The following is a 27,133-nucleotide window of genomic DNA, read 5'->3' as shown; positions in this document are numbered from 1 at the left end:
TTATCCATTCATAATTTTGTTTCCTCTTATACCCTAAGGGGTATATTCGAGTAAGCTTAACCACTTCAAGTGTTGTTGCCTAGATTAAATCCTAATACATCTATCACTAAGCACACACACACACATACACACACACACAGAGAGAGAGAGTATGGATGGTCGAGGGGCACGGCGGAACGTGGGAGGAACGTTGGAGGGAGCTGCTCGACCAGGCGGGTTCAAATAACGTTGGGGGTGAAAATGTGGTACCACAAACTTGGACCATGAACATGCTTGCTTCAGTGAGAGATGATGTATATTCAGGTACGTACATGATGTTTGGTTTCCTATATCTTATTAGTATCGTCGGACGCGTAGCAATGGGTAATGTACTTACAGAGATATGCGCTCACGAGGTCAAAGCTGGTAGGATGCAGTTGGGCAACGAAAGAAGCATGTGCTCTGCCACACAACCATTTGACCGTCTTGCACCGACCACTATGAAGCCATACGAAGCCATTCTCTTTGACCATCTTGCACTAGCCACTGTGGAGCTATACGCATAGCTAGTACAGCCATAGCAAGGAGGTATGACAGACTGCTCCAAGCAAAATCACAGAACCCCAAAACTTCCATCGTAGTACTCGTTAATGTTGCCTGATTTCTAGAGGACTAAATGTGTAGGGAGCTAAGGTATTGTAGGTTCTAGACTTCTGTTTCATACCACATTGGCATGTTTTGCTGATATGAATACTCAAACCTAAATGAAGAAAAAACTGTCGTAGCGGCCCTGACCGCTCTAGTCTTCTTACTTCATTAGGTATCAAATGCAGGTACCGTAGGTGCTGCTGCTGCTGCCTTTAAAAACTTGCAAGCAATCTCTGCCTCAATCACAACAATCTTCAAGCAACAAAACTCCTTCCATGCCAACTAGCCAATACACATCGAAAGGGAGTTTTTGTACATGCCGACTGAGTCCTGTGTGATTGAGCTAATGTATCGTGAGTGATGCGTGCTGCCCAGCCGCTTCTACCCTCATGTGTATTGAGCGCACGCGATGGATGAGGGGGGTCGTCTGCGGTCTACCGCACTCACCGCAGGCCACGACGCGGACCTTGAGGAGGTGAAGCAAGCAATAATCAGTGGGAGAGCAAATGCTTCCAGATACTCCCTTACGTTCATAAATATTTGTTGTTTTAAAGATTTCAACAAGTAACTACATACGGAGCAAAATGAGTGAATCTACACTCTAAAATATATCTATATACATCCGTATATGATAGTTCATTTGGAATCTTTAAAAAGACAAATATTTAGGAATGGAGGAAAGTACAACCTTCTGAATGTAACCCCACTCAAAATAACTCATTCCAGAACAGATTACAAACATAGATGTGCTGCACATTACAGGGTGAAACTTTGACGCACCATGAGAAATAAGCAACAAGCTCAAGAAAAAGATACACAATAGAACTCCCATACAGGGCTTTCTGGCAACAACCATGGGATGCATCTTCCTATACTTTCTGGCAACAACCATGGGATGCATCTTCCTATAGTTTCAGACACCATCGTTATGCTTTTGGGATGCACATTGTTAATCTAATACAACATCGTCATGGGGGCACTACAGCAGAAGAGTTGAAAACGTACTCGACCTAACATATAGAATGAAACATAGGCGAACCATAAGACAAATAGACATGCACACACAACGGAGATGTGATTGAAGCTGATCACTGATCAAAGGCCTTTTAACTTCATGCATTTCATACCATTTGCATTTCCCATGCTTCAAAAGAAAAATACAAAAAATAAAAACAATAAGAATCAACAAAGTAGGAGGCATGCTTTTATCTTCACTGCAGAGCTAACGGTTGAATCACAAATGTCCAGAAAATAAAAGTATCCATAAATTACACAAATATTGCAGGATATTTCCAAACACAAATATTAGATTCATATAAGGAAATTGTTGCAATGAGAAATATCGGCCTAAGTAAGACATTGCAGATAGGCTTCCTGTAGATCTCCTCTAAAATGGATAGGAAGATTTTCAATAAGTATTACAACACAGGGCAAGCTTAACCAATACCTTATTGAACTAGTTTAACCACTACTTTAACTTGCATTTTTTGTTCTATCATGCCAACAGGGGAAATTGAGCAAAACAGGTCATGGATGAATTTGACTTGCATCAGTCAAAGCCTGACCAATGAAATTTATTTTTCAATCTAACTTCCGCTTCACTCACACTCCTTTTCTACTGATATTAAATCTTCATCATCAGTTTTAGCTTTTATTCATTCTCTTTTGTGCTATGTGTCATCCACGAGCCCTTTCAGGGGTAGTACTGCTAATCATCCATGTCAGACAAAAGTAGCATGTAGTTAGAAAAGAAGTGCTGCTAATACAAGTTCACATCGCTAAATTCCATGATCCATCTCAAATCAGAAATTCAAATGTACATTCCTGGTCAGGGATGGAGATCACGCCAGAAATATCACAACTCGAAGGAGCAGCAACAACAACCTAAATCATACTAGTAGTACTCCCATTAAAGAAATACAAGAGCATTTATATCACTACTTTAGTAATCTAAACGCTCTTATATTTCTTTAGGAGGGAATACTTGTGAACACTTATGCGCAAGTGCGAACCCTCTTGGATGATCTACTCGTATCACAGAGCCTCAGCCCAGTACACATCCCGGGCAGCGTCGGCATTGCTGTGGTCGACGACGTCGACGCCACGGGGCCATGGTCCTGCGGGAAATGGGATGCCGACGCAGCGCAGGACACAACGGAGGCGGACTGGGTGCAGTCGGCAGTGAGGGCACGCAGCGCGGTGGCGGAATGAGCAGCGGCCACTGTGAAGTCCAAACTCATGGCCCATCTGTTAGACAACAAAATTACGTGCAAGATTTGAAAAGGGAAAGCAAACTAAATTATACAAACAAAATTATGTGGAAATATTGGAAAATTGAAAGCCATGATAATTTGTTGTGCAGTTGACGTGCATTCTGTATCTCAACAATAGTGTATTTGCAAACTAAAGGCCAAGAAAGAATAAATTGTTTCCTTTTGATAAGTCTGACACTTCCTTCTCAGTTGTCATTGACGCAAGGTCTGAGCTTGTTAAATAATGCATGACGGAATCTCCAAGGCCCATTGCTTGCAGTAAAGTCCATGTCAGACTCCCTGGAAAATGCATCTCTAGCTTTTCAAATCGGAGCACTTGAACGAGCTGAGTACGAGGAGTAGGCCAAATGGCACCTTACGGCCAAGATCTCCCTCGACGGCACACGGGCCTCCCCGCACCACTTACACCACGGCAAAGAGGGGAGAGGATCATGGCTTGGGGAGCACCACGATGGGGGCGGGAGATGGTTCGCCAGTATCTCGCTGGTATTTGTGCAGCATAAGATGGAGGTAGCCCTTTGGGGAGCACCACGATGGGGGCGGGAGAGGGTTTTAGCGGCGCGGCTCGCTGGGAAAGGGGGAGCTGGCTCGCCATGGAGGGGGGAGGGGAGAGGATTTGGGCGGCGGGATCTAGATCGGGATGGAGAAGAAGGAGAGAGATTTTTTTTATGGCAGAAGGAGAGAGATAAACGAGTGGAAATGGCCCAGCCCACACCATGAGCATAGAACGGCTGAAAAAAGGAGCTATTCAAAAAAGAAAAAAAAACAAGTCTGAATTTTTCGTCTCGTATCTGGAACCGTTCATGGGCCAAGAACCTTTGCACGTAGGGCGAGGACTGCGTGGCGCAGCCTACTACTAAGCCTACTGGGCTAATGAGAGGGGACCGTGGACCGCTTTGCTGTATATGTGGAAATTAAGGGACCAACTCGTTAACAAGCGCTCCTACGGAAGCCTTGCAACGATCTGCGCCACTTAACGCGCTCTTAGTCATTCGTCACGTGTCGTGTTCTGGACACTTTTTTCGGATTTTTTTTATTTTTCCGCATGCGTTTTTGGTTTTTTAAATGATTTTTTTGACGTTTTGGTTTTCCCCTCGGTCTTCCTTAGCTTTTCGATAAAACCAATTTGAAAAAAAACTTTTTTACGCGAAAAAATGTGTTTTCTTTTTTTTTCTTTCGCGAAAGTCACGTTTTTTTCCGAGAGGCACGTTTGTGCTTTAGCGAGAGTCACGGCCGTACCATTCGGAAACGAAAAAAACACGTTTTCTGTTTTTTTTTCTTTCGCGAGAGTCACAGTTTTGCTTCCGTGAGAGGCACGGTTGTGTTTTCGCGAGAGTCACGGCCGTGCCTCTCGGAAAGAGAAAAACAAAACGCGTTTTCTGTTTTCTTTCTTTCGCGAGTCACGGTTTTGCTTCCGCGAGAGGCACGGTTGTGCTTTCGTGAGAGTCACGGCCCTGCCTCTCAGAAAGGAAAAAAAATACGTGTTTTCTGTTTTTTTTTCTTTCGTGAGAGTCACGGTTTTGCTTCCGCGAGAGGCACGGTTGTGCTTTCACGAAAGTCACGGCCGTGCCTCTCGGAAACGAAAAAAACGCGTTTTCTGTTTTTTTCCTTCCATGAGAGTCACGGTTTTGCTTTCACGAGAGGTACGGGTGTGATTTCGCGAGAGGCGCGGGTGTGCCTCTTTCGGAGAGGGAAAAATCCGTGCTCCCGGTTCGGTTTTTTCGTCCGATTTTTTCGTGAAAAAAAGGTTCGTCAAAACCTATCAACATGGGATCTAGTTTTGAAGATCTCGACGCGAGGAATCCAATGATGAAAACGGTTCGAGATTTGGACGCACGGTTTAAAAGATAAAGCATTTTGAATAAACGAATCTACGAAAAAAGGGAAAACTCTCAGGTTGCGACAAGTGACGCGCTGCATGTGCGCAACTTGTCGCGATTTGGGAAAGTGGAGTGTTCTTTGCAATGAGTACTCCTTAATTAGTGATTTCGGGAAATAAACAAGAGTCACCTAAAATACAAGAAATGTAAAGAAGGAAACTAGCTGGACCATATCCCAATGCGAACATGTGGCCTTGATTGCAACCTCCACAAAGAAACATCATAGGTTTGCTTTTCTCTCTATATATATATAAAAAAAGAGAGTAACACTATTCTAATCCCAGAATCAAAATAACTATTTGAATTACAATCGACTCTACATAGAGTGCGTTGGAGATGTTTCCGAACTCCCGAACTCGGCGAGAAGAAAAAAGTCCACTTCACGCCCACTCGTCCATTATCTCCGCCGATCCCCAACCTCCTCCCGATCTCCACCGCAGTCACTAATGGGGCGCCGCCCCGGCTTCGGGCCACCGGCGCCGCACCATCCCACCACCTCCACCTGGCGCGCCGCCATCCCGACTCCCAACCACCTCCACCCCGACGCCAGTACCACCCCGCTGCCGACCCCAATTCTTCCCGACGCCGCAGCCCGCTCCTCCTTCCGGCGAGCCGCCGCCCCCACCTCCACCCGGTGCGAGGCCGCCCTCGCCTCCTTCCGGCGCCACCGTTCTACCTCCCGCCCCCATGTCCACCTTCTTCTTCAGTGAGTTCCCGACAACCGCCGCCATTCCCGACCACCACCGACCCACTCCCGCCCTACCGGCCACTCAGGTGGCCGCCATGCCTACCTTCCCTTTCGACCGGCCTCCTCCTTCCTCCCGACCAACGCCGTGGGACCTCCCATCCCGCGAGAAGCTCGACGGCAGCTTCCCTCGATCCAGCGCCACACCAATCAGGCCAACCACCGCCGCGGCTGCAGTCTAGCCTCACGCGACCATCCCTCCTCCCTTTGTCAGCGCCAGCACCTCCCCTCCCGCCTTTGCGCCACAGTCAACATGGCCTCCCGCCGGCAGAGGCACGCACATCCTCGCACACCTCCCCGTGATACGTCTCCAACGTATCTATAATTTTTTATTGTTCCATGCTATATTATATCCTGTTTTGGATATTATTGGGATTTATTATACACTTTTATATTATTTTTGGGACTAACCTATTAACCGGAGGCCCAACCCAGAATAGTTGTTTTTTGCCTATTCCAGAGCTTCGCAGAAAAAGAATATCAAACGAAGTCCAAATGGAATGAAACCTTCGGGAACGTGATTTTCGGAACGAACATGATCCAGAGGACCTAGACCCTACGTGAAGAAAGCTACCAGGAAGGCACGAGGTAGGGGGCACGCCTACCTCCCCAGGTGCGCCCTCCACCCTCGTGGGGCCCACGTTGCTCCATCGACGTACTCCTTCCTCCTATATATACCTACGTACCCCCAAACTACCAGATACGGAGCCAAAACCCTAATTCCACCGCTGTAACTTTCTGTATCCGTGAGATCCCATCTTGGAGCCTTTTCCGGAGCTCCGCCGGAGGGGGCATCGATCATGGAGGGATTCTACATCAACACCATAGCCTCTCCGATGAAGTGTGAGTAGTTTACTTCAGACCTTTGTGTAACGCCCTCGATGCGGCTATATCTCCCACGTGTCGAAGCACGACTTAGAGGCATAACCGCATTGAAAGCAATGTCGCAAGTGAGGTAATCTTCGCAAACAACCCATGTAATACAATAAGGGAAAAGAGATACATAGTTGGCTTACAATCGCCACTTCACACAAATACATGAAAAAGCATTACATCATCCAAATACAATCAAGGTCCGACCACGGAACCAAAATAAAAGAAGAACCCCAAATGCGACAAGGTCCCCGATCGACCCCAACTGGGCTCCACTACCTGATCGACTAGAACGGAACAACACAAAGGACAAGATCTTCATCGAGCTACTCCTGAGCTTGGTTGCGTCATCTGCACGGACTCATCGGCACCTGCAAGCTGGTTTTGGAAGTATCTGTGAGTCACGGGGACTCAGCAATCTCACACCCTCGTGATCAAGACTATTTAAGCTTATGGGTAGGGTAAAAGGTATGAGGTGGAGCTGCAGCAAGCGACTAGCATATATGGTGGCTAACATACGCAAAGGAGAGCGAGAAGAGAAGGCAAAGCACGTTCGAGAAAGTATGATCAAGAAGTGATCCTAAAACAACCTACGTCAAGCATAACTCCAACACCGTGTTCACTTCCCGGACTCCGCCGGAAAGAGACCATCACGGTTACACACGTGGTTGATTCATTTTAATTAAGGTCAACTTCAGGTTTTCTACAACCGGATGTTAAAAAATTCCCATCTGCCCATAACCGCGGGCACGACTTTCGAAAGTTCAAAACCCTGCAGGGGTGTCCCAACTTAGCCCATGACAAGCTCTCACGGTCAACGAAGGAATAGACCTCCTCCTGAGACATTCCGATCAGACTCGGTATCCCGGTTCTTCAAGACATCCTCGACAATGGTAAAACAAGTCCAGCAAGACCGCCCGATGTGCCGACATCCTGATAGGAGCTGCACATATCTCGTTCTCAGGGCAACACCGGATGAGCGCTCCGTACAACTAAAACCAGCCCTCAAGTTTCCCCGAGGTGGCGCTGCAAAGGACTCTAGTTCGGACCAACACTTAGACAAGCACTGGCCCGGGGGGGTTAAAATAAGATGACCCTCGGGATGCGCGACTCCCAAGGGAAAAAGGCTAGGTGGCGAATGGTAAAACCAAGGTTGGGCCTTGCTGGAGGAGTTTTATTCAAAGCGAACTGTCAAGGGGTTCCCATTATAACCCAACCGCGTAAGGAACGCAAAATCCGGGAACATAACACCGATATGACGGAAACTAGGGCGGCAAGAGTGGAACAAAACACTAGGCATAAGGCCGAGCCTTCCACCCTTTACCAAGTATATAGATGCATTAATTAAATAAGATATATTGTGATATCCCAACAAGTAAATAAAAGATGTTCCAACAGGGAACGGCCTCCAATCTTCACCTGCAACTAGCAACGCTATAAGAGGGGCTGAGCAAAGCGGTAACATAGCCAATCAACGGTTAGCTAGGACAATGGTGGGTTAGAGGTTCGACATGGCAATTTGGGAGGCTTGCAAGCAAGTGGTAGGCATCGTAGCATTGGCATAGCAAAGAGCGAGCAAACTAGCATAGCAAAGATAGTAGTGATTTCGAGGGTATGATCATCTTGCCTGAAATCCCACAAGGAAGAAGAACGAGTCCATGAAGAAGACAAACGGACGTAGACGAACGGATCCTCACAAACGCGACGTTACCGGAACCAACCCAAAGAAGCAAACACCGGAAAGAAGCAAACAACATAGTAAAAAACCATCACATAAACATGGCATGATGCACAACCAAGTATGAGGCATGTCCGGGTTAAATATGCATGGCATGGCAAGATGCACAAACAATCCTACAAATTAAGTGGAGCTCAATATGCAATGGAGTTGCATATTGAAGAAAACACCACATGACTTATTTAGTTCTCTCTCATTTATGTACCCAACAAGATTAAATGTTGTTAGCATGGCAAGAGGGGAAGCAAATGAAAACTACCTATCTAGTCAAGGTTAAATGAGGCCGGAAGCAACGAACAACAATTCCGGAAACTCCTCATGGGCATATGTTAGGTTCGGTCCTGTTCTGCCCTAAACATAATTTTAGATTTGTTTAACATGCAAAGCAATGTCACCAAGATAAACTAGGCAAAATTCTACCCCATTTACATATAAAGTTTATTAAATTCGGAGTTACGGTTATTTAGTTATGAAATAAATCATTTTAGCATGGCATAGGGGCAAATTTAAACAAACATCATTTTAAACATTTTGAACATGGATGAAAGTGACATATTATGAAACTAGACACAATTTTAAGCATTTTTCATATATAAACTTTTTACAAGTGATGCTTAGTTTGTGAGATATTAAATGAATGGTCATGAGGGTCTTTTCTGTAAAACAACACACTCTGGATAAATAGCTAAATTCGCAGGCAGGAAAAAAACAATGAACGGACCGAAACTACTGGGTCTAGCCCACAACACCGAGGGGAACTAGACTGGGCGTCCTCACCTCGGGCCTTCATAGGCCGATCTGGAACGCGGCCCGCTAGCGAGCGGAGGCAGGCCGGCTCGCTCGGGTGGAGCTGGGCCGCGGAGCTGAAGATGGGGCCCACATGGGGAGGCGCTGCGAGCGGGCGAGCTCGTCCCTGGCTTTGTGAAGAAGACGGCGGCGGTGGATGGGTGAACTCCGGCGAGACCTGGGACTCCAGCGACATGGGAAGACGACGGGAATGGGCAGATCCAGGCGAGGGGGTCCCGGTGTTGGGTTTCGTAGTAATTTCAAAAAATTTCCTACGCACACGCAAGATCATGGTGATGCATAGCAACGAGAGGGGGAGTATGATCTACATACCTAGTAGATCGACAACGGAAGCATTTGGTTGATGTAGTCGTACGTCTTCACGATCCGACCGATCAAGCACCGAAACTACGGCACCTCCGAGTTCTAGCACACGTTCAGCTCGATGACGATCCCCGGACTCCGATCCAGCAAAGTGTCGGGGAAGAGTTCCGTCAGCACGACGGCGTGGTGACGATCTTGATGTGCTACTTCTGCAGGGCTTCGCCTAAGCACCGCTACAATATTATCGAGGACTATGGTGGCTGGGGGCACCGCACACGGCTAAGGAATAGATCACGTGGATCAACTTGTGTGTTCTAGGGTGCCTCTGCCTCAGTATATAAAGGACCAAAGGGGGGCAAGCTGGCCGGCCACATAGGGCGCGCCAGGAGAGTCCTACTCCCTCTGGGAGTAGGATTCCCCCCCCCCCAATCCTAGTTGGAATAGGACTTGTGAAGGGGGGAAAAGAGAGAGAGGGGCCGGCCCCCTCTCCTTGTCCAATTCGGACCAAGGGAGGGGAGGGGCGCGCGGCACATGTAGGGCTGCCTCTTCTCTTTTCCACTAAGGCCCATCATGGCCCATTTAGCTCCCGGGGGGTTCCGGTAACCTCCCAGTACTCCGGTAAAACCCCAATTTCACCCGGAACACTTCCGATATCCAAACATAGGCTTCCAATATATCAATCTTTATGTCTCGACCATTTCGAGACTCCTCGTCATGTCCGTGATCACATCTGGGACTCTGAACAACCTTCGGTACATCAAAAATGCATAAACTCATAATATAACTATCATCGTAACCTTAAGCGTGCGGACCCTACGGGTTCGAGAACAATGTAGACATGACCGAGACATGTCTCCAGTCAATAACCAATAGCGGGACCTGGATGCCCATATTGGCTCCTACATATTCTACGAAGATCTTTGTCAATCAGACCGCATAACAACATACGTTGTTCCCTTTGTCATCGGTATGTTACTTGCCCGAGATTCGATCGTCGGTATTCCAATACCTAGTTCAATCTCGTTGCCGGCAAGTCTCTTTACTTGTTCTGTAATACATCATCCCGCAACTAACTCATTTAGTTGCAATGCTTGCAAGGCTTAAGTGATGTGCATTACCGAGAGGGCCCAGAGATACCTCTCCGACAATCGGAGTGACAAAACCTAATCTCGAAATACGCCAACCCAACATGTACCTTTGGAGACACCTATAGTACTCCTTTATAATCACCCAGTTATGTTATGACGTTTGGTAGTACCCAAAGTGTTCCTCCGGTAAACGGGAGTTGCATAATTTCATAGTTATAGGAACATGTATAAGTCATGAAGAAAGCAATAGCAACATACTAAACGATCGGGTGCTAAGCTAATGGAATGGGTCATGTCAATCAGATCATTCTCTCAATGATGTGATCCCGTTAATCAAATAACAACTCATTGTTCACGGTTAGGAAACATAACCATCTTTGATTAACGAGCCAGTCAAGTAGAGGCATACTAGTGACACTTTGTTTGTCTATGTATTCACACATGTATTATGTTTCCGGTTAATACAATTCTAGCATGAATAATAAACATTTATCATGATTATAAGGAAATAAATAATAACATTATTATTGCCTCTAGGGCATATTTCCTTCAGTCTCCCACTTGCACTAGAGTCAATAATCTAGATTACACAGTAATGATTCTAACACCCATGGAGCCTTGGTGCTGATCATGTTTTGCTCGTGGAAGAGGCTTAGTCAACGGGTCTGCAATATTCAGATCCGTATGTATCTTGCAAATCTCTATGTCTCCCACCTGGACTAGATCCCTGATGGAATTGAAGCGTCTCTTGATGTGCTTGGTTCTCTTGTGAAATCTGGATTCCTTTGCCAAGGCAATTGCACCAGTATTGTCACAAAAGATTTTCATTGGACCCGATGCACTAGGTATGACACCCAGATCAGATATGAACTCCTTCATCCAGACTCCTTCATTTGCTGCTTCCGAAGCAGCTATGTACTCCGCTTCACATGTAGATCCCGCTACAACGCTTTGTTTAGAACTGCACCAACTGACAGCTCCACCGTTTAATGTAAACACGTATCCGGTTTGCGATTTAGAATCGTCCGGATCAGTGTCAAAGCTTGCATCAATGTATCCTTTTACAATGAGCTCTTTGTCACCTCCATATATGAGAAACATATCCTTAGTCCTTTTCAGGTATTTCAGGATGTTCTTGACCGCTGTCCAGTGATCCACTCCTGGATTACTTTGGTACCTCCCTGCTAGACTTATAGCAAGGCACACATCAGGTCTGGTACACAGCATTGCATACATGATAGATCCTATGGTTGATGCATAGGGAACATCTTTCATATTCTCTCTATCTTCTGCAGTGGTCGGGCATTGAGTCTTACTCAACTCCACACCTTGTAACACAGGCAATAACCCTTTCTTTGCTTGATCCATTTTGAACTTCTTCAAAATTTTGTCAAGGTATGTGGTTTGTGAAAGTCCAATTAAGCGTTTTGATCTATCTCTATAGATCTTAATGCCTAATATGTAAGCAGCTTCACCGAGGTCTTTCATTGAAAAACTCTTATTCAAGTATCCCTTTATGCTATCCAGAAATTCTATATCATTTCCAATTAGTAATATGTCATCTACATATAATATCAGAAATGCTACAGAGCTCCCACTCACTTTCTTGTAAATACAGGCTTCTCCAAAAGTCTGTATAAAACCAAATGCTTTGATCACACTATCAAAGCGTTTATTCCAACTCCGAGAGGCTTGCACCAGTCCATAAATGGATCACTGGAGCTTGCACACTTTGTTAGCTCCCTTTGGATCGACAAAACCTTCTGGTTGCATCATATACAACTCTTCTTCCAGAAATCCATTCAGGAATGCAGTTTTGACATCCATCTGCCAAATTTCATAATCATAAAATGCGGCAATTGCTAACATGATTCGGACAGACTTAAGCATCGCTATGGGTGAGAAGGTCTCATCGTAGTCAATCCCTTGAACTTGCCGAAAACCTTTTGCGACAAGTCGAGCTTTGTAGACAGTAATATTACCGTCAGCGTCAGTCTTCTTCTTGAAGATCCATTTATTCTCAATTGCTTGCCGATCATCGGGCAAGTCAACCAAAGTCCATACTTTGTTCTCATACATGGATCCCATCTCAGATTTCATGGCTTCAAGCCACTTTGCGGAATCTGGGCTCACCATTGCTTCTTCATAGTTCGTAGGTTCATCATGATCTAGTAGCATGACTTCCAGAACGGGATTACCGTACCACTCTAGTGCGGATCTTACTCCGGTTGATCTACGAGGTTCAGTAGTATCTTGTTCTGAAGTTTCATGATCATCATCATTAGCTTTCTCACTAACTGGTGTAGGTGTCATAGAAACAGTTTTCTGTGATGTACTACTTTCCAATAAGGGAGTAGGTACAGTTACCTCGTCAAGTTCTACTTTCCTCCCACTCACTTCTTTCGAGAGAAACTCCTTCTCCAGAAAGTTTCCGAATTTAGCAACAAAAGTCTTGCCTTCGGATCTGTGATAGAAGGTTTTATCCAATAGTCTCCTTTGGATATCCTATGAAGACACATTTCTCCGATTTGGGTTCGAGCTTATCAGGTTGAAGCCTTTTCACATAAGCATCGCAGCCCCAAACTTTCAAAAACGACAACTTTGGTTTCTTACCAAACCACAGTTCATAAGGCGTCGTCTCAACGGATTTTGATGGTGCCCTATTTAACGTGAATGCGGCCGTCTCTAGAGCGTATCCCCAAAACGATAGCGGTAAATCAGTAAGAGACATCATAGATCGCACCATATCCAGTAAAGTACGATTACGACGTTCGGACACACCATTACGCTGAGGTGTTCCGGGTGGCGTGAGTTGCGAAACTATTCCACAATTTTTCAAATGTACACCAAACTCGTAACTCAAATATTCTCCTCCACGATCAGATCGTAGAAACTTTATTTTCTTGTTACGATGATTTTCAACTTCACTCTAAAATTCCTTGAACTTTTCAAACGTTTCAGACTTATGTTTCATTAAGTAGATATACCCATATCTGCTTAAATCATCTGTGAAGGTGAGAAAATAACGATATCCGCCACGAGCCTCAATATTCATCGGACCACATACATCTGTATGAATGATTTCCAACAAATCTGTTGCTCTCTCCATAGTACCGGAGAACGGCGTTTTAGTCATCTTGCCCATGAGGCACGGTTCGCAAGTACCAAGTGATTCATAATCAAGTGGTTCCAAAAGTCCATCAGTATGGAGTTTCTTCATGCGCTTTACACCGATATGACCTAAACGGCAGTGCCACAAATAAGTTGCACTCTCATTATCAACTCTGCATCTTTTGGCTTCAACATTATGAATATGTGTGTTACTACTATCGAGATTCAACAAGAATAGACCACTCTTCAAGGGTGCATGACCATAAAAGATATTACTCATATAAATAGAACAACCATTATTCTCTGATTTAAATGAATAACCGTCTCGCATCAAACAAGATCCAGATATAATGTTCATGCTTAACGCTGGCACCAAATAACAATTATTTAGGTCTAATACTAATCCCGAAGGTAGATGTAGAGGTAGCATGCCGACTGCGATCACATCGACTTTGGAACCGTTTCCCACGCGCATCGTCACCTCGTCCTTAACCAATCTTCGCTTGATCCGTAGTCCCTGTTTCGAGTTGCAAATATTAGCAACAGAACCAGTATCAAATACCCAGGTGCTACTGTGAGCATTAGTAAGGTACACATCAATAACATGTATATCACATATACCTTTGTTCACCTTGCCATCCTTCTTATCCGCCAAATACTTGGGGCAGTTCCGCTTCCAGTGACCAGTCTGCTTGCAATAGAAGCACTCAGTTTCAGGATTAGGTCCAGGTTTGGGTTTCTTCTCTTGAGTAGCAACTTGCTTGCCGTTCTTTTTGAAGTTCCCCTTCTTCTTTCCTTTGCCCTTTTTCTTGAAACTAGTGGTCTTGTTGACCATCAACACTTGATGCTCCTTCTTGATTTCTACCTCCGCAGCTTTCAGCATCGCGAAGAGCTCGGGAATAGTCTTATTCATCCCTTGCATATTATAGTTCATCACGAAGCTCTTGTAGCTTGGTGGCAGTGATTGGAGAATTCTGTCAATGACGCAATCATCTGGAAGATTAACTCCCAATTGAATCAAGTGATTATTATACCCAGACATTTTGAGTATATGCTCACTAACAGAACTGTTCTCTTCCATCTTGCAGCTATAGAACTTACTGGAGACTTCATATCTCTCAATCCGGGCATTTGCTTGAAATATTAACTTCAACTCCTAGAACATCTCATATGCTCCATGACGTTCAAAATGTCGTTGAAGTCCCGATTCTAAGCCGTAAAGCATGGCACACTGAACTATCGAGTAGTCATCAGCTTTGCTCTGCCAGACGTTCATAACATCTGGCGTTGCTCCTGCAGCAGGCCTGGCACCCAGCGGTGCTTCCAGGACGTAATTCTTCTGTGCAGCAATGAGGATAATCCTCAAGTTACGGACCCAGTCTGTGTAATTGCTACCATCATCTTTCAACTTTGCTTTCTCAAGGAACGCATTAAAATTCAACGGAACAACAGCACGAGCCATCTATCTACAATCAAACATAAACAAGCAAGATACTAATCATGTACTAAGTTTCATGATAAATTTAAGTTCAGTTAATTTGCTCAAAGAACTCCCACTTAGATAGACATCCCTCTAATCCTCTAAGTGATTACGTGATCCAAATCAACTAAACCATGTCCGATCATCACGTGAGATGGAGTAGTTTCATTGGTGAACATCATTATGTTGATCATATCTACTATATGATTCACGCTCGACCTTTCGGTCTCCGTGTTCCGAGGCCATATCTGTATATGCTTGGCTCGTCAAGTATAACCCGAGTATTCCGCGTGTGCAACTGTTTTGCACCCGTTGTATTTGAACGTAGAACCTATCACACCCGATCATCACGTGGTGTCTCAGCACGAAGAACTTTCGCAACGGTGCATACTCAGGAAGAACACTTCTTGATAATTTAGTGAGAGATCATCTTATAATGCTACCGTCAATCAAAGCAAGATAAGATGCATAAAAGATAAACATCACATGCAATCAATATAAGTGATATGATATGGCCATCATCATCTTGTGCTTGTGATCTCCATCTCCGAAGCACCGTCGTGATCACCATCGTCATCGGCGTGACACCTTGATCTCCATCGTAGCATCGTTGTCATCTCTCCAAGCTTGTGCTTCCACGACTATCGCTACCGTTTAGTGATAAAGTAAAGCATTACATCGCGATTGCATTGCATACAATAAAGCGACAACCATATGGCTCCTGCCGGTTGCCGATAACTCGGTTACAAAACATGATCATCTCATACAATAAAATTCAGCATCATGTCTTGACCATATCACATCACAACATGCCCTGCAAAAACAAGTTAGACGTCCTCTACTTTGTTGTTGCAAGTTTTACGTGGCTGCTATGGGCTTAAGTAAGAACCAATCTCACCTACGCATCAAAACCACAATGATAGTTTGTCAATTTGACTCCGTTTTAACCTTCGCAAGGACCGGGCGTAGCCATACTTGGTTCAACTAAAGTTGGAGAAACTGTCACTCACAAGCCACCTCTGTGCAAAGCACGTCGGGAGAACCGGTCTCGCGTAAGCGTACGCATAATGTCGGTCTGGGCCGCTTCATCCAACAATACCACCGAACCAAAGTATGACATGCTGGTAGGCAGTATGACTTATATCGCCCACAACTCACTTGTGTTCTACTCGTGCATATAACATCAACATATAAAACCTAGGCTCTGATGCCACTGTTGGGTTTCGTAGTAATTTCAAAAAATTTCCTACGCACACGCAAGATCATGGTGATGCATAGCAACGAGAGGGGGAGTATGATCTACATACCTAGTAGATCGACAACGGAAGCGTTTGGTTGATGTAGTCGTACGTCTTCACGATCCGACCGATCAAGCACCGAAACTATGGCACCTCCGAGTTCTAGCACACGTTCAGCTCGATGATGATCCCCGGACTCCGATCCAGCAAAGTGTCGGGGAAGAGTTCCGTCAGCACGACGGCGTGGTGACGATCTTGATGTGCTACTGCTGCAGGGCTTCGCCTAAGCACCGCTACAATATTATCGAGGACTATGGTGGCTGGGGGCGCCGCACACGGCTAAGGAATAGATCACGTGGATCAACTTGTGTGTTCTAGGGTGCCTCTGCCTCAGTATATAAAGGACCAAAGGGGGGAGGCTGGCCGGCCACATAGGGCGCGCCAGGAGAGTCCTACTCCCTCTGGGAGTAGGATTCCCCCCCCCAATCCTAGTTGGAATAGGACTTGTGGAGGGGGGAAAAGAGAGAGAGGGGCCGGCCCCCTCTCCTTGTCCAATTCGGACCAAGGGAGGGGAGGGGCGCGCGGCCCATGTAGGGCTGCCTCTTCTCTTTTCCACCAAGGCCCATCATGGCCCATTTAGCTCCCGGGGGGTTCCGGTAACCTCCCGGTACTCCGGTAAAATCCCGATTTCACCCGGAACACTTCCGATATCCAAACATAGGCTTCCAATATATCAATCTTTATGTCTCGACCATTTCGAGACTCCTCGTCATGTCCGTGATCACATCCGGGACTCCGAACAACCTTCGGTACATCAAAAATGCATAAACTCATAATATAACTGTCATCGTAACCTTAAGCGTGCGGACCCTACGGGTTCGAGAACAATGTAGACATGACCGAGACATGTCTCCAGTCAATAACCAATAGCGGGACCTGGATGCCCATATTGGCTCCTACATATTCTACGAAGATCTTTGTCGGTCAGACCGCATAACAACATACGTTGTTCCCTTTGTCATCGGTATGTTACTTGCCCGAGATTCGATCGTCGGTATTCCAATACCTAGTTCAATCTCGTTGCCGGCAAGTCTCTTTACTCGTTCTGTAATACATCATCCCGCAACTAACTCATTTAGTTGCAATGCTTGCAAGGCTTAAGTGATGTGCATTACCGAGAGGGCCCAGAGATACCTCTCCGACAATCAGAGTGACAAAACCTAATCTCGAAATACGCCAACCCAACATGTACCTTTGGAGACACCTGTAGTACTCCTTTATAATCACCTAGTTACGTTGTGACGTTTGGTAGTACCCAAAGTGTTCCTCCGGTAAACGGGAGTTTCGTAATCTCATAGTTATAGGAACATGTATAAGTCATGAAGAAAGCAATAGCAACATACTAAACGATCGGGTGCTAAGCTAATGGAATGGGTCATGTCAATCAGATCATTCTCTCAATGATGTGATCCCATTAATCAAATAACAACTCATTGTTCATGGTTAGGAAACATAACCATCTTTGATTAACGAGCCAGTCAAGTAGAGGCATACTAGTGACACTTTGTTTGTCTATGTATTCACACATGTATTATGTTTCCGGTTAATACAATTCTAGCATGAATAATAAACATTTATCATGATTATAAGGAAATAAATAATAACTTTATTATTGCCTCTAGGGCATATTTCCTTCACCCGGATCCGGTGGAGGCGCGCCCAAGAGGTGACCGGCGTCGACGTATGGGCTTTAGGGTCGGGCGGCCATGGCGGATCCTGCAGGGCGAGGGAGAGAGATGTGAGGTCTAGGAGAGAGATGAGAAGGAGAGGGAAAGGGAAGGGAGAGAGAGAGGGCCATGCGGCATCGCGACCTGGCCGAAGGTGGTCGCCGGCGGTAACTCCGGCGTCTCGCCGGCCAGTGGCGGGGCTGGACGGGGAGAGGATATCCTGCGCGAGACTTGGGAACCAGGGCGCGGGGCTCTCGGAAGCGGCGGCGGGATCCAGGCTTCGATGGGCTCGGCGGGCCCCGCATGGGCCTGGCAGGGCCGCGGGAGGTGGAAGGAGGCCAGGGGCGACGTGGCACCACGGGAGAGGTGGAGAGCGCCTGAACCGCGGCGGCTGGCCAGTTGAGCGGCGCCAAGTGGCGCTTGAGGGGTTGGTCGACGCCGGAATTCGAGGAGAGGAGGTGGGAGGCGGCTGGAAGATGATTGGGGCTCGGAAATTTAGGAGGAGGGGTAGGTAGCTGCCCAAAATGGACTAGGGGTGTCCTTATATAGCAAATTTGCTAGGGTTTGGGGGTTAGGAGGGGTTTTCGAGCCGTACGATCGCGATCGGATGACCCGGAGCGGAGGGGGTTAGATAGGTGGGCTAGTGGGCTGTGAAGAGAGGTTGGGCTGAGATGAGAGGAGAGGAGTGCAGCCCGGCAACTGTTTCCGGAGACCGAAAACGTCCGACGAAAAGACCGGCTATACTGCCGCTATAGTTTAACGGTTGGGCTATCAAACGAACTCCGAATGCGATGAAACTTGACAGGCGGTCTATCTACACTATAACAAGACCACACGCCAACTTTCATACCATTCCGAGAACATTTTTCGGCCACTTATAAAATAATATTTCGGACATGCCGCGGGCGCGTGCAAGTGTGTCTGGGCTCAGAACGGACAACAGAGTGTACTGGGGGAACCCGGACGGATGCAGGTTTTGAAAACATGATGATGCGATGCACATGATGACATGGAAAGATGCAACACGCAAGCAAATGACATGGCAACGACAGCGAATAACTGAAAGACACCTGGCACATCGGTCTCGGGGCGTTACACTTCGGGTCCATAGTTATTAGCTAGATGGCTTCTTCTCTCTTTTTGGATCTCAATACAAAGTTCTCCCCCTCTCTTGTGGAGATCTATTCGATGTAATCTTCTTTTGCGGTGTGTTTGTTGAGACCGATGAATTGTGGGTTTATGATCAAGTTTATCTATGAACAATATGTGAATCTTCTCTGAATTCTCTTATGTATGATTGGTTATATTTGCAAGTCTGTTCGAATTATCAGTTTGGTTTGGCCTACGTTGATCTTTCTTGCAATGGGAGAAGTGCTTAGCTTTGGGTTCAATCTTGCGGTGTCCTTTCCCAGTGACAGTAGGGGCAGCAAGGCACGTATTGTATTGTTGCCATCGAGGATAACAAGATGGGTTTATTTCATATTGCATGAGTTTATCCCTCTACATCATGTCATCTTTCTTAAAGCGTTACTCCGTTCTCTTGAACTTAATACTCTAGATGCATGCTGGATAGCGGTCGAAGTGTGGAGTAATAGTAGTAGATGCAGGCAGGAGTCGGTCTACTTGTCTTGGACGTGATGCCTATATACATGATCATACCTAGATATTCTCATAACTATGCTCAATTCTGTCAATTGCTCAACGGTAATTTGTTTACCCACCGTAATACTTATGCTCTCGAGAGAAGCCACTAGTGAAACCTATGGCCCCCGGGTCTATTCTCCATCATATTAATCTTCCAATACTTAGTTATTTATTTTTCCTTTTATTTTACTTTGCATCTTTATTTCTCTTTATCATAAAAATACCAAAAAAATTATCTTATCATATCTATCAAATCTCACTTTCATAAGTGACCGTGAAGGGATTGACACCCCCTTTATTGCGTTGGTTGCGAGGAGTTTATTTGTTTGTGTAGGTGCAAGGGACTCGTGCGTGTCCTCCTACTGGATTGATACCTTGGTTCTCAAAAACTGAGGGAAATACTTACGCTAATTTGCTGCATCACCCTTTCCTCTTGAAGGAAAAACCAACGCAGTGCTCAAGAGGTAGCACCCCGCTGCTGGTGAAGTGAGCAGAAAAGATTCCCAAGATTCTTCCACCAAACACAGTTCCAGCTGCTGGTGAAAGTAGTATTTTTATTTCTTTGTTTGTGGAAGGGTGAAATGGACACTCGTTTCCTTAACAGAAAGCCAGCCGCTGTCTTGCTTTGCTGATCATGCTATTGGCTTGTCATTCAGATAAGTGAACGAACGAACAAGAAGGGAAGTTTCCTTCACATGGCGGGGAATCCAGACATCGACGAACCAACAATTTGCAATGTAAATTCCTGTGAAAATCCATGAAGCAATTCCGTCCTAGTAGAAAGGATGGAAGGTTTAGCACCACCAGTCAACCATGTAGACTTGATCAGTGAAATTTCTACGTCCCAAACTGTAGGAACGGCAGTGATCTTTGCAAGCACGGGACTACTGGCCTGAATGTGATTGCAACCGAAGTCACAAGTGTGGTGTGGGCACTGAAGGTTGTTCAATAACCATCGTGTGTTTACGTTATGTACTAACAGAAGGTTTGGCTGCATGTTGACATGTGCAGCGTGAGTAGTGTGAGTTACTGGATGAAAATTGGTGGTCTAGCACTCGAGGATGGTGCTTGCACTTAACAGTAGACCATGGTATTTTCTATGGATGACACACAAGAGAAGTGTTGTTTTCATTGTTAAGTATAAAAAAATAGTCTGTTCTCATTGACAGAGATCAGATATGCTTCTATGTGAAAATAAATTACAAGTACAAATATGTCTTAGAAGTTCAATTTGAAATAACCGAGAAGGTCAAAAAACCTTGAATTTCAAATTAAAAAAACTAGATAATTGTTTGCTTATTTAAAACCATATTTTTCTAAGAAGTTCGAATCTAACGTTAAAAAAACTTAGATGTTTTCTCATTACTAAATAATAAAATGAAGAATTTAAATTTTTTAGAAAATAAAAAATGAAAAAAAAGTTTTAAAAGATTTTTTTGCTTTAAAAAAACCAGAAGATCAAAATAAAATAACGAAATGGTTTGATGTTGATTAAAAAAACTAGGATATTACCTTCTTTACAAAAAACTCAAATATCTGCTATTATTAAAGAATCGACCATGAAGATCAAAAAATAAAAATTAAGTCAAATTTATGTTTATTTAAAAATCAAAATAAAAAACTTTATAAAAAAGTTAAGTTCAAATTAAAATAACACAGAAAAACAAAGTATATTAAAAACTAGGATTTAGAAGCTCAAAAAACAAAAACAAAAAAATGCTATTTTGGGCATTTTCCCCCCTAATACTAAAGATTAAAACCAGGAAGTTCAAATTTAAAAAATGGAGTAGTTCAATGTATGAAAAAACTAAGTTTTCTCGTTACTACAAAATAAAACCAAGAAGTTCAATTGGAAAAAGTGGAGCAGTTTGATATTTATTTGATAAATCGTATATTTCCAATTACTAAAGAACAAAACCAAGAAGTTCGATGTTTCTGTCAAAGCTCCAATCTTCACATTACTAAAAATACACAAAAGAAGTTCAAATAAAAAAGTTAGAGCGGTTCAATGCCTATAAAGAAATCACATTTTATTGTTACTAAAGAAAAATAGAAGGAAGTCCGAATTGATAAGTGATGGAAGTTCACATATTGCATCGTGTGCATTTCGTATGAGAAAACAAGAATAAAAAGGCAAAGTTTAAACTTTTGTTCCTAGAAGTTCATGTGCTCAGTGCGGGAAAATTCAAGAATTCTGTGAGAGAGGTTCACCATCTATTTCATTGTTCAAAAACGCAAATAGAAGTTCAAATAAAAAAAGTGAGAGCGGTTCGATGTCTATAAAAAACTCAAAAAGTTCCCTTACTAAAAGCGAAACATAGAGAAGTTCAAATTGATAAGAGCCCGAAGTTCACGTACTGCATGGTGTATGTTTCATGAGAGAAAAAAAAAGAATAAAAAGAAAACTCTAATTTTTATTGCTAGAAGTTCAAGTGGTCGTCTCGGGGAAGTTGAAAATAACTTGTGAGAGAGGTTCACCGTGTATTTACGTGTGCAAAAACACACACAAAAAATCTTTTTTGTGTGAATTAAAATAATTCTCTCTATCCATTACCAATTTGAAACAAAAATGCTTTAAATTAAAAAGTTTCTGCTATTCAACAACTTTTCAAAGGTGTATAAATATTCTTATTCTAAAGAACGGTTAAAACAAAATGGCGCATGTTGTTCGAACCAAAAGCTTAAACGTTATGTTTTAGAAATTAATGTTTTAGATATAAATGTGAAGTTCATGTTTTAGAAATTCATAAGTTCACGTGTACCATGTACTGAAGAAATTCATCAATGAAAAAAAAGACCGTCTAGGCCATTTCACTAACAACAAAAAATGACTAAAAATGTCGCGAGACAAAAAGAAACAAATCGTAGAAAGTGGAAAAAACTATAATTTTGTGTTGTAAAAAGTTAGAGTGGGTCGATGTTTATAAAAACTCAGATTTTTCCATTAATAAATAGAAACAAAGATAAGTCCAAAGTGATAACTCCCGGAAGTTCACGTACTGCATGGTGTGTGTTTCGTATGAGAAAAATACAATAAAAAGGCAAAGTATACAAGTTTTGTTGCTAAAAGTTCAAGTGCTTGGCCCAGGAAAGTTCAAAAATTCTTCTGAAAGAGGTTCACCATGTTTTTGATGTTCAAATGGAAAAAAGAAAGTATTTCAAATAAACCAATAAGTCCAAATTATAAAAATAGAGAAGTTCAATATTTATAAAAAAAAAGACAGGTTTCTCTTCGTTACTAAAGAATAAAATTAAAGAATTTCAAATTAAAATAAAAAGGAGTAGTTTGATGTTTAAGGAAAACTCAAATTCTTTCCATTTCTAGGAAAAATAAATGTGTGAGGTTTAATTTAAAAAAATGTTTGCTGCTTATTTGAAAACATATTTTTTTTATAAGAATAAGACTAAGAAGTTCAATTAAAAATAACAGAGAAGTTCGAAATATATAAAAAAACTCAAATTTGTTGCAAGAAGTTCATGTGCACCTCTGTGCATGGTTCAGAATTTATATTGCGGGACGTCCGACCTCCAATTACATGTTTTAAAAATGGCAAAAAATGGCGTCCGACCTTCAATTGCGTGTAATTTGATGTATACACAAAAATGCAACAGAAGTTCATAGTGAAAACAACGAGAAGTTCAAATACTGCAAGGAATGCATTTCAGGTGAGAATAAAAAGTATAGAAAAATAAAAGCTTAAAAGGTTTTTTGAAAGAAGTTCAAGTGCTCTGTCCGGAGAAGTTCAAAAATTCTTGCGAGAGAGGTTCACGTTGTATTTCCATGTTCAATTTTTTCCATATAAAAATCTAATACAATTCTTTACTCAAAATATAAAATGTGAAGTTCATATTGAAATAACAAAGAAGTTCGGAGTTTATTAAAACCTAGGATTTACCTGCTCAAAATATAAAAAACATAACGGCATTTGTTGCACTTTTAAAAACAACTCATAAACGAAAAAATGGTTGCTAGAAGTTCAAGTGCTCGGTGAGGAAAAGTTCAAAAAATTCTTGTGAGAGAGGTTCACCGTGTATCTAGATGTCCAGAATACATAAAAAATATGTTGTTTTTTCTGTTTTAAAAAAATTCTCTCAAACCAGAGAGAAGTTCAAAGTGATAACAACTGGAAGTTCAGTACTACATGTTGTGTATTTCATATAAGAAAAATACAATAAAGTGAAACATAGTGAAGTTCAAATAGACATGCCCCAGAAGTTCAACTACTTCACGCAGTGCAAAAAATAACACGTCAAAAACAGAGTGAGGTTCAAACAGACATGCCCGAGAAGTTCAACTACTTCACGCAGTGCGTTTCCATTCGTAATGAAGGCAGAAATCATGAGAAAATTACAAACAAAAATACGTCACAGAAGTTCAACGTGAAAACAACACGAAGTTCAACTACTATAGTGAATGAATTTGAGATGAAAAAGTTTTAAAATTGTCGCGAGTATGAAAAAACGATCAACACGGGAAACTTGCGTGTTTACAATAGCTTTCCATCGGTATATCAGTTGCTCAATTCCAGTGAGTGGATGGAGAGCTATGAGCAGTGGATGGAGATCTACGAGCAAAAAAAGAACGTGAAAAACAGAGTGAAGTTCAAGCAGACATGCCGAGAAGTTTAGGTTCTTCACGTGGGCATTTTCGAAGAATCTGTTTCACGATAAAGGCAGAACGAATGATCTCGCCATTTTCGAAATTACTTGAAAACGGCTAGGAATCACAGAAAACCATCAACATGAAAAAGTTCCGTATTTTTCTTAGCTTTTCAACGGTATATTACTTGCCCCATTCTGATAAAGTTTGAAGAAATTATGGCAAAAATATGTTTTAGCCATTTTTAAAATTAACTTAAAACAGTAAGGAATTGGGAGAAACAATATATATCAGAAAGTTTCGCATTTCCTCAAGCTTTCCAACGCCGTATCATTTGCTGCATTCGGACGTACGGTTAACAAAATAGATCGAAAATACGAACTCGGTGGAACTTGTACCGTTTTCTAAATTACTCTTAAACCGTTCAAGATTAGAAAAAACTTCCTACATGAAAAAGTAGCGCATTTTCATAAGCTTTCCAACGCCATATCATTTGACTCAATTGGATTAGCCATTTAGAAATGACATCGAAAATACGAACTCGGCTGTTCGGTTTGCGAAATTTTACGATTTTCCAAATTACTCTTTAAACGTAGGGAATTGGAGAAACTTTCAACATGTGGAAGGAGCGATTTTGCAGCAGCTTTCCAGCGCCATTATATTTGCCGCATTCCGATAAATGGTTTAGAAATGCGATAAAAAAATACGATTCACATTTTTTGTTTGAAGAAAAACGGTTTTCAAAACTGCTCTTAAACCGCTTACATTTTGTCAAAAAAATTTAATTTGGGTCATGATACTAGTGTCCATAGCTTTCCAACGGTATATCGCAAGCCCCATTTGGGAAATGTTGGCGGAAGTTCAACCTAGCACTGGGAGAAGTTCAGGTTGAACAACTCAGGCAGTAAAATTGCAAAAAAACGCAATTTCATCACGACCCAAGAGCAAAATCTGCCAACGAGCGATATTCCTATTTAAAACTGGTATTTAGTTGCTAAAAAATGTTTCTAGATTACACTAACATTATATAGAACACGACTAACAAGAATAATTAACGGGGGAAGCCACGGTTGCGAAGATAGCCCAAAGGTCGGGTTCGTACAAAGGGAAGTTCAGGCGCGTTACTCCGGCAGTTCAGGTTGTGATCAGAATATTATTCTGATCCCATGATCAGAATAGTGTTTATGTATATATCTAGGATATTCTGTTTCGCATAACAGAATATTATTCTGTTACTGTTGTTGAACTTATGAATTCGAATGGTTGTACCGATGATGTCATTTCGTTGAATTGATCCTGTTCTCCCGCTATCCCCCTGATGGTGTCCTGGACTAGGGGGTACTCAACACGTCATCTCCCGATCTGATAGATTGGGCCGAGGACCCCCGTGGCCGTATACTCATGGGCCAGTTCGGACAACTGCCGCATACAAGGAAGATTCCACAAGACTTGGCGATCAAGACAAGGACTTCTCCCCACCGGCGTATTCGGCTAGGACTCTTGTTAACCTAAGCCTCTGGTGCGTTATATAAACCGAGGCCAGGCTAGTCAATACAACTCCATATACAACAATCATACCATAGGCTAGCTTCTAGGGTTTAGCCTCCTTGATCTCGTGGTAGATCTACTCTTGTACTACCATATCATCAATATTAATCAAGCAGGACGTAGGGTTTTACCTCCATCAAGAGGGCCCGAACCTGGGTAAAACATCGTGTTCCCTGCCTCCTGTTACCATCCGGCCTAGACGCACAGTTCGGGACCCCCTACCCGAGATCCGCCGGTTTTGACACCGACATTGGTGCTTTCATTGAGAGTTCTGCTGTGTGATCGACAAAAGGATCGATGGCTCGCCGGCAGATCAACTGCGACTTCGGCGTCTCCGTCACCAGTTCGACTGGTCACCTTGGTTCGATCAAGAATTGCACCCCGTGTTCGGATCACCATGTTCGGATGAGGGCCTTCATCAAACATCAACTCCGATCTCTATCAAGATCACGGAGGAATCATCTATGGAGCTCGGGGGCTCAACAGTCAACATTGCCCTCAAGCGACCGTGCTGTTTTTCTGGACAACAAACTCGTATCTGCCGCCACCACCTCCTGGAGTATCGCTTTGACGATCGCTTTGGTGGAATTGTGTGGAATTGTGTCTACAACAACCCTGGAAAATTTCGTCGAGTTCCGATGGAGGAATCTTTGGCAATCCACGGTATACCGGAGCCTTGTCAAATCTGGACGGGAATTTGGATGAGTTTAGGGCGTGGTGTCCAGCTTCTAGCTCGGACGTCCTTTGGAAGATCCAACCGTTGATCGGATGCGGAATTCCTGTATCTACGACCTCTCAAAATTTCAGCTCGATCCGACCGTCCAAACTCCGGGAACCTTCCGATTAGTGCATCATTTTTCGGATCTGTTTTCTGCGTGAAAACGAGTCCGACCTGAGTTCATCTTTTTTATGAACAGGATTTCGGACATCCCTTTTGAAGGAAGTTTTGTATGGGGTATTGTGTTTTGTTGCCGAAAACATCCCACTAAATTTAAGATCTTTTGAACATGATCTTCAACATCATGCTGGTGTCAAACCAGTCCGACAATATTACTCCACGGCTGCCGACCTGCGCTAGACACGGCGTCACTTTGTTGAGCCGAGCTCAACCTCTTTGGATCATCATCTCGGCAAGCTGAACAAGAGTCCGGCATCGCGAAGGATAAATCATCACCAACATCGCCGCCCCGCGGATTACACGGAGCGGGCATACTGGCATCGCCGCACGGTCACTTCATCAAGCCGGCATCGACCACGTCACGACCTGCATTGATAGGGCCGCACTATTGCTTCTTCAAGCTGGTGTCCATCACGCCGACCTACTTCGACTCATCGGCTGACATCGAGGCTTCGACATCTCAGCTGGACCGGGGGCTTCGCCATCTCTTCATCAACCTACTCCGGACACTTCGGCGTCACTAGCCGACCAGCTCCGTCACGTTAGCTGGGCC

General features: G+C 43.7%; 1 protein-coding gene across 3 annotated transcripts; it reads right to left on the bottom strand.

Annotated features, from left to right (window-relative positions):
• Positions 1-2,396: 2,396 nt before the first annotated feature.
• On the bottom strand, positions 2,397-3,612 carry LOC125508325. 3 transcript variants are annotated; one of them, XR_007283364.1, is made up of 2 exons: positions 3,255-3,612; positions 2,397-2,874 (listed from the first exon to the last, which is right to left on the bottom strand). XR_007283364.1 is itself a non-coding variant. In XM_048673008.1 (2 exons), the coding sequence occupies exons 1-2, from the start codon at positions 3,493-3,495 to the stop codon at positions 2,622-2,624; spliced, it is 489 nt and encodes a 162-aa protein (XP_048528965.1). In that variant the 5' UTR covers positions 3,496-3,612; the 3' UTR covers positions 2,397-2,621. The 3 variants fall into 3 exon arrangements, 1 of the variants encoding a protein (XP_048528965.1); XR_007283363.1 differs by having other exon boundaries at positions 2,397-3,179; positions 3,260-3,612; XM_048673008.1 differs by having other exon boundaries at positions 3,260-3,612.
• Between the last annotated feature and the right edge of the window lie 23,521 nt (positions 3,613-27,133).

Source organism: Triticum urartu, chromosome 5 (genome assembly GCF_003073215.2).
Source record: "Triticum urartu cultivar G1812 chromosome 5, Tu2.1, whole genome shotgun sequence".
NCBI lineage: Eukaryota > Viridiplantae > Streptophyta > Magnoliopsida > Poales > Poaceae > Triticum > Triticum urartu.
Note: the sequence above shows the minus strand (reverse complement) of the source record. Positions and strands in the feature narration are given on the sequence as shown.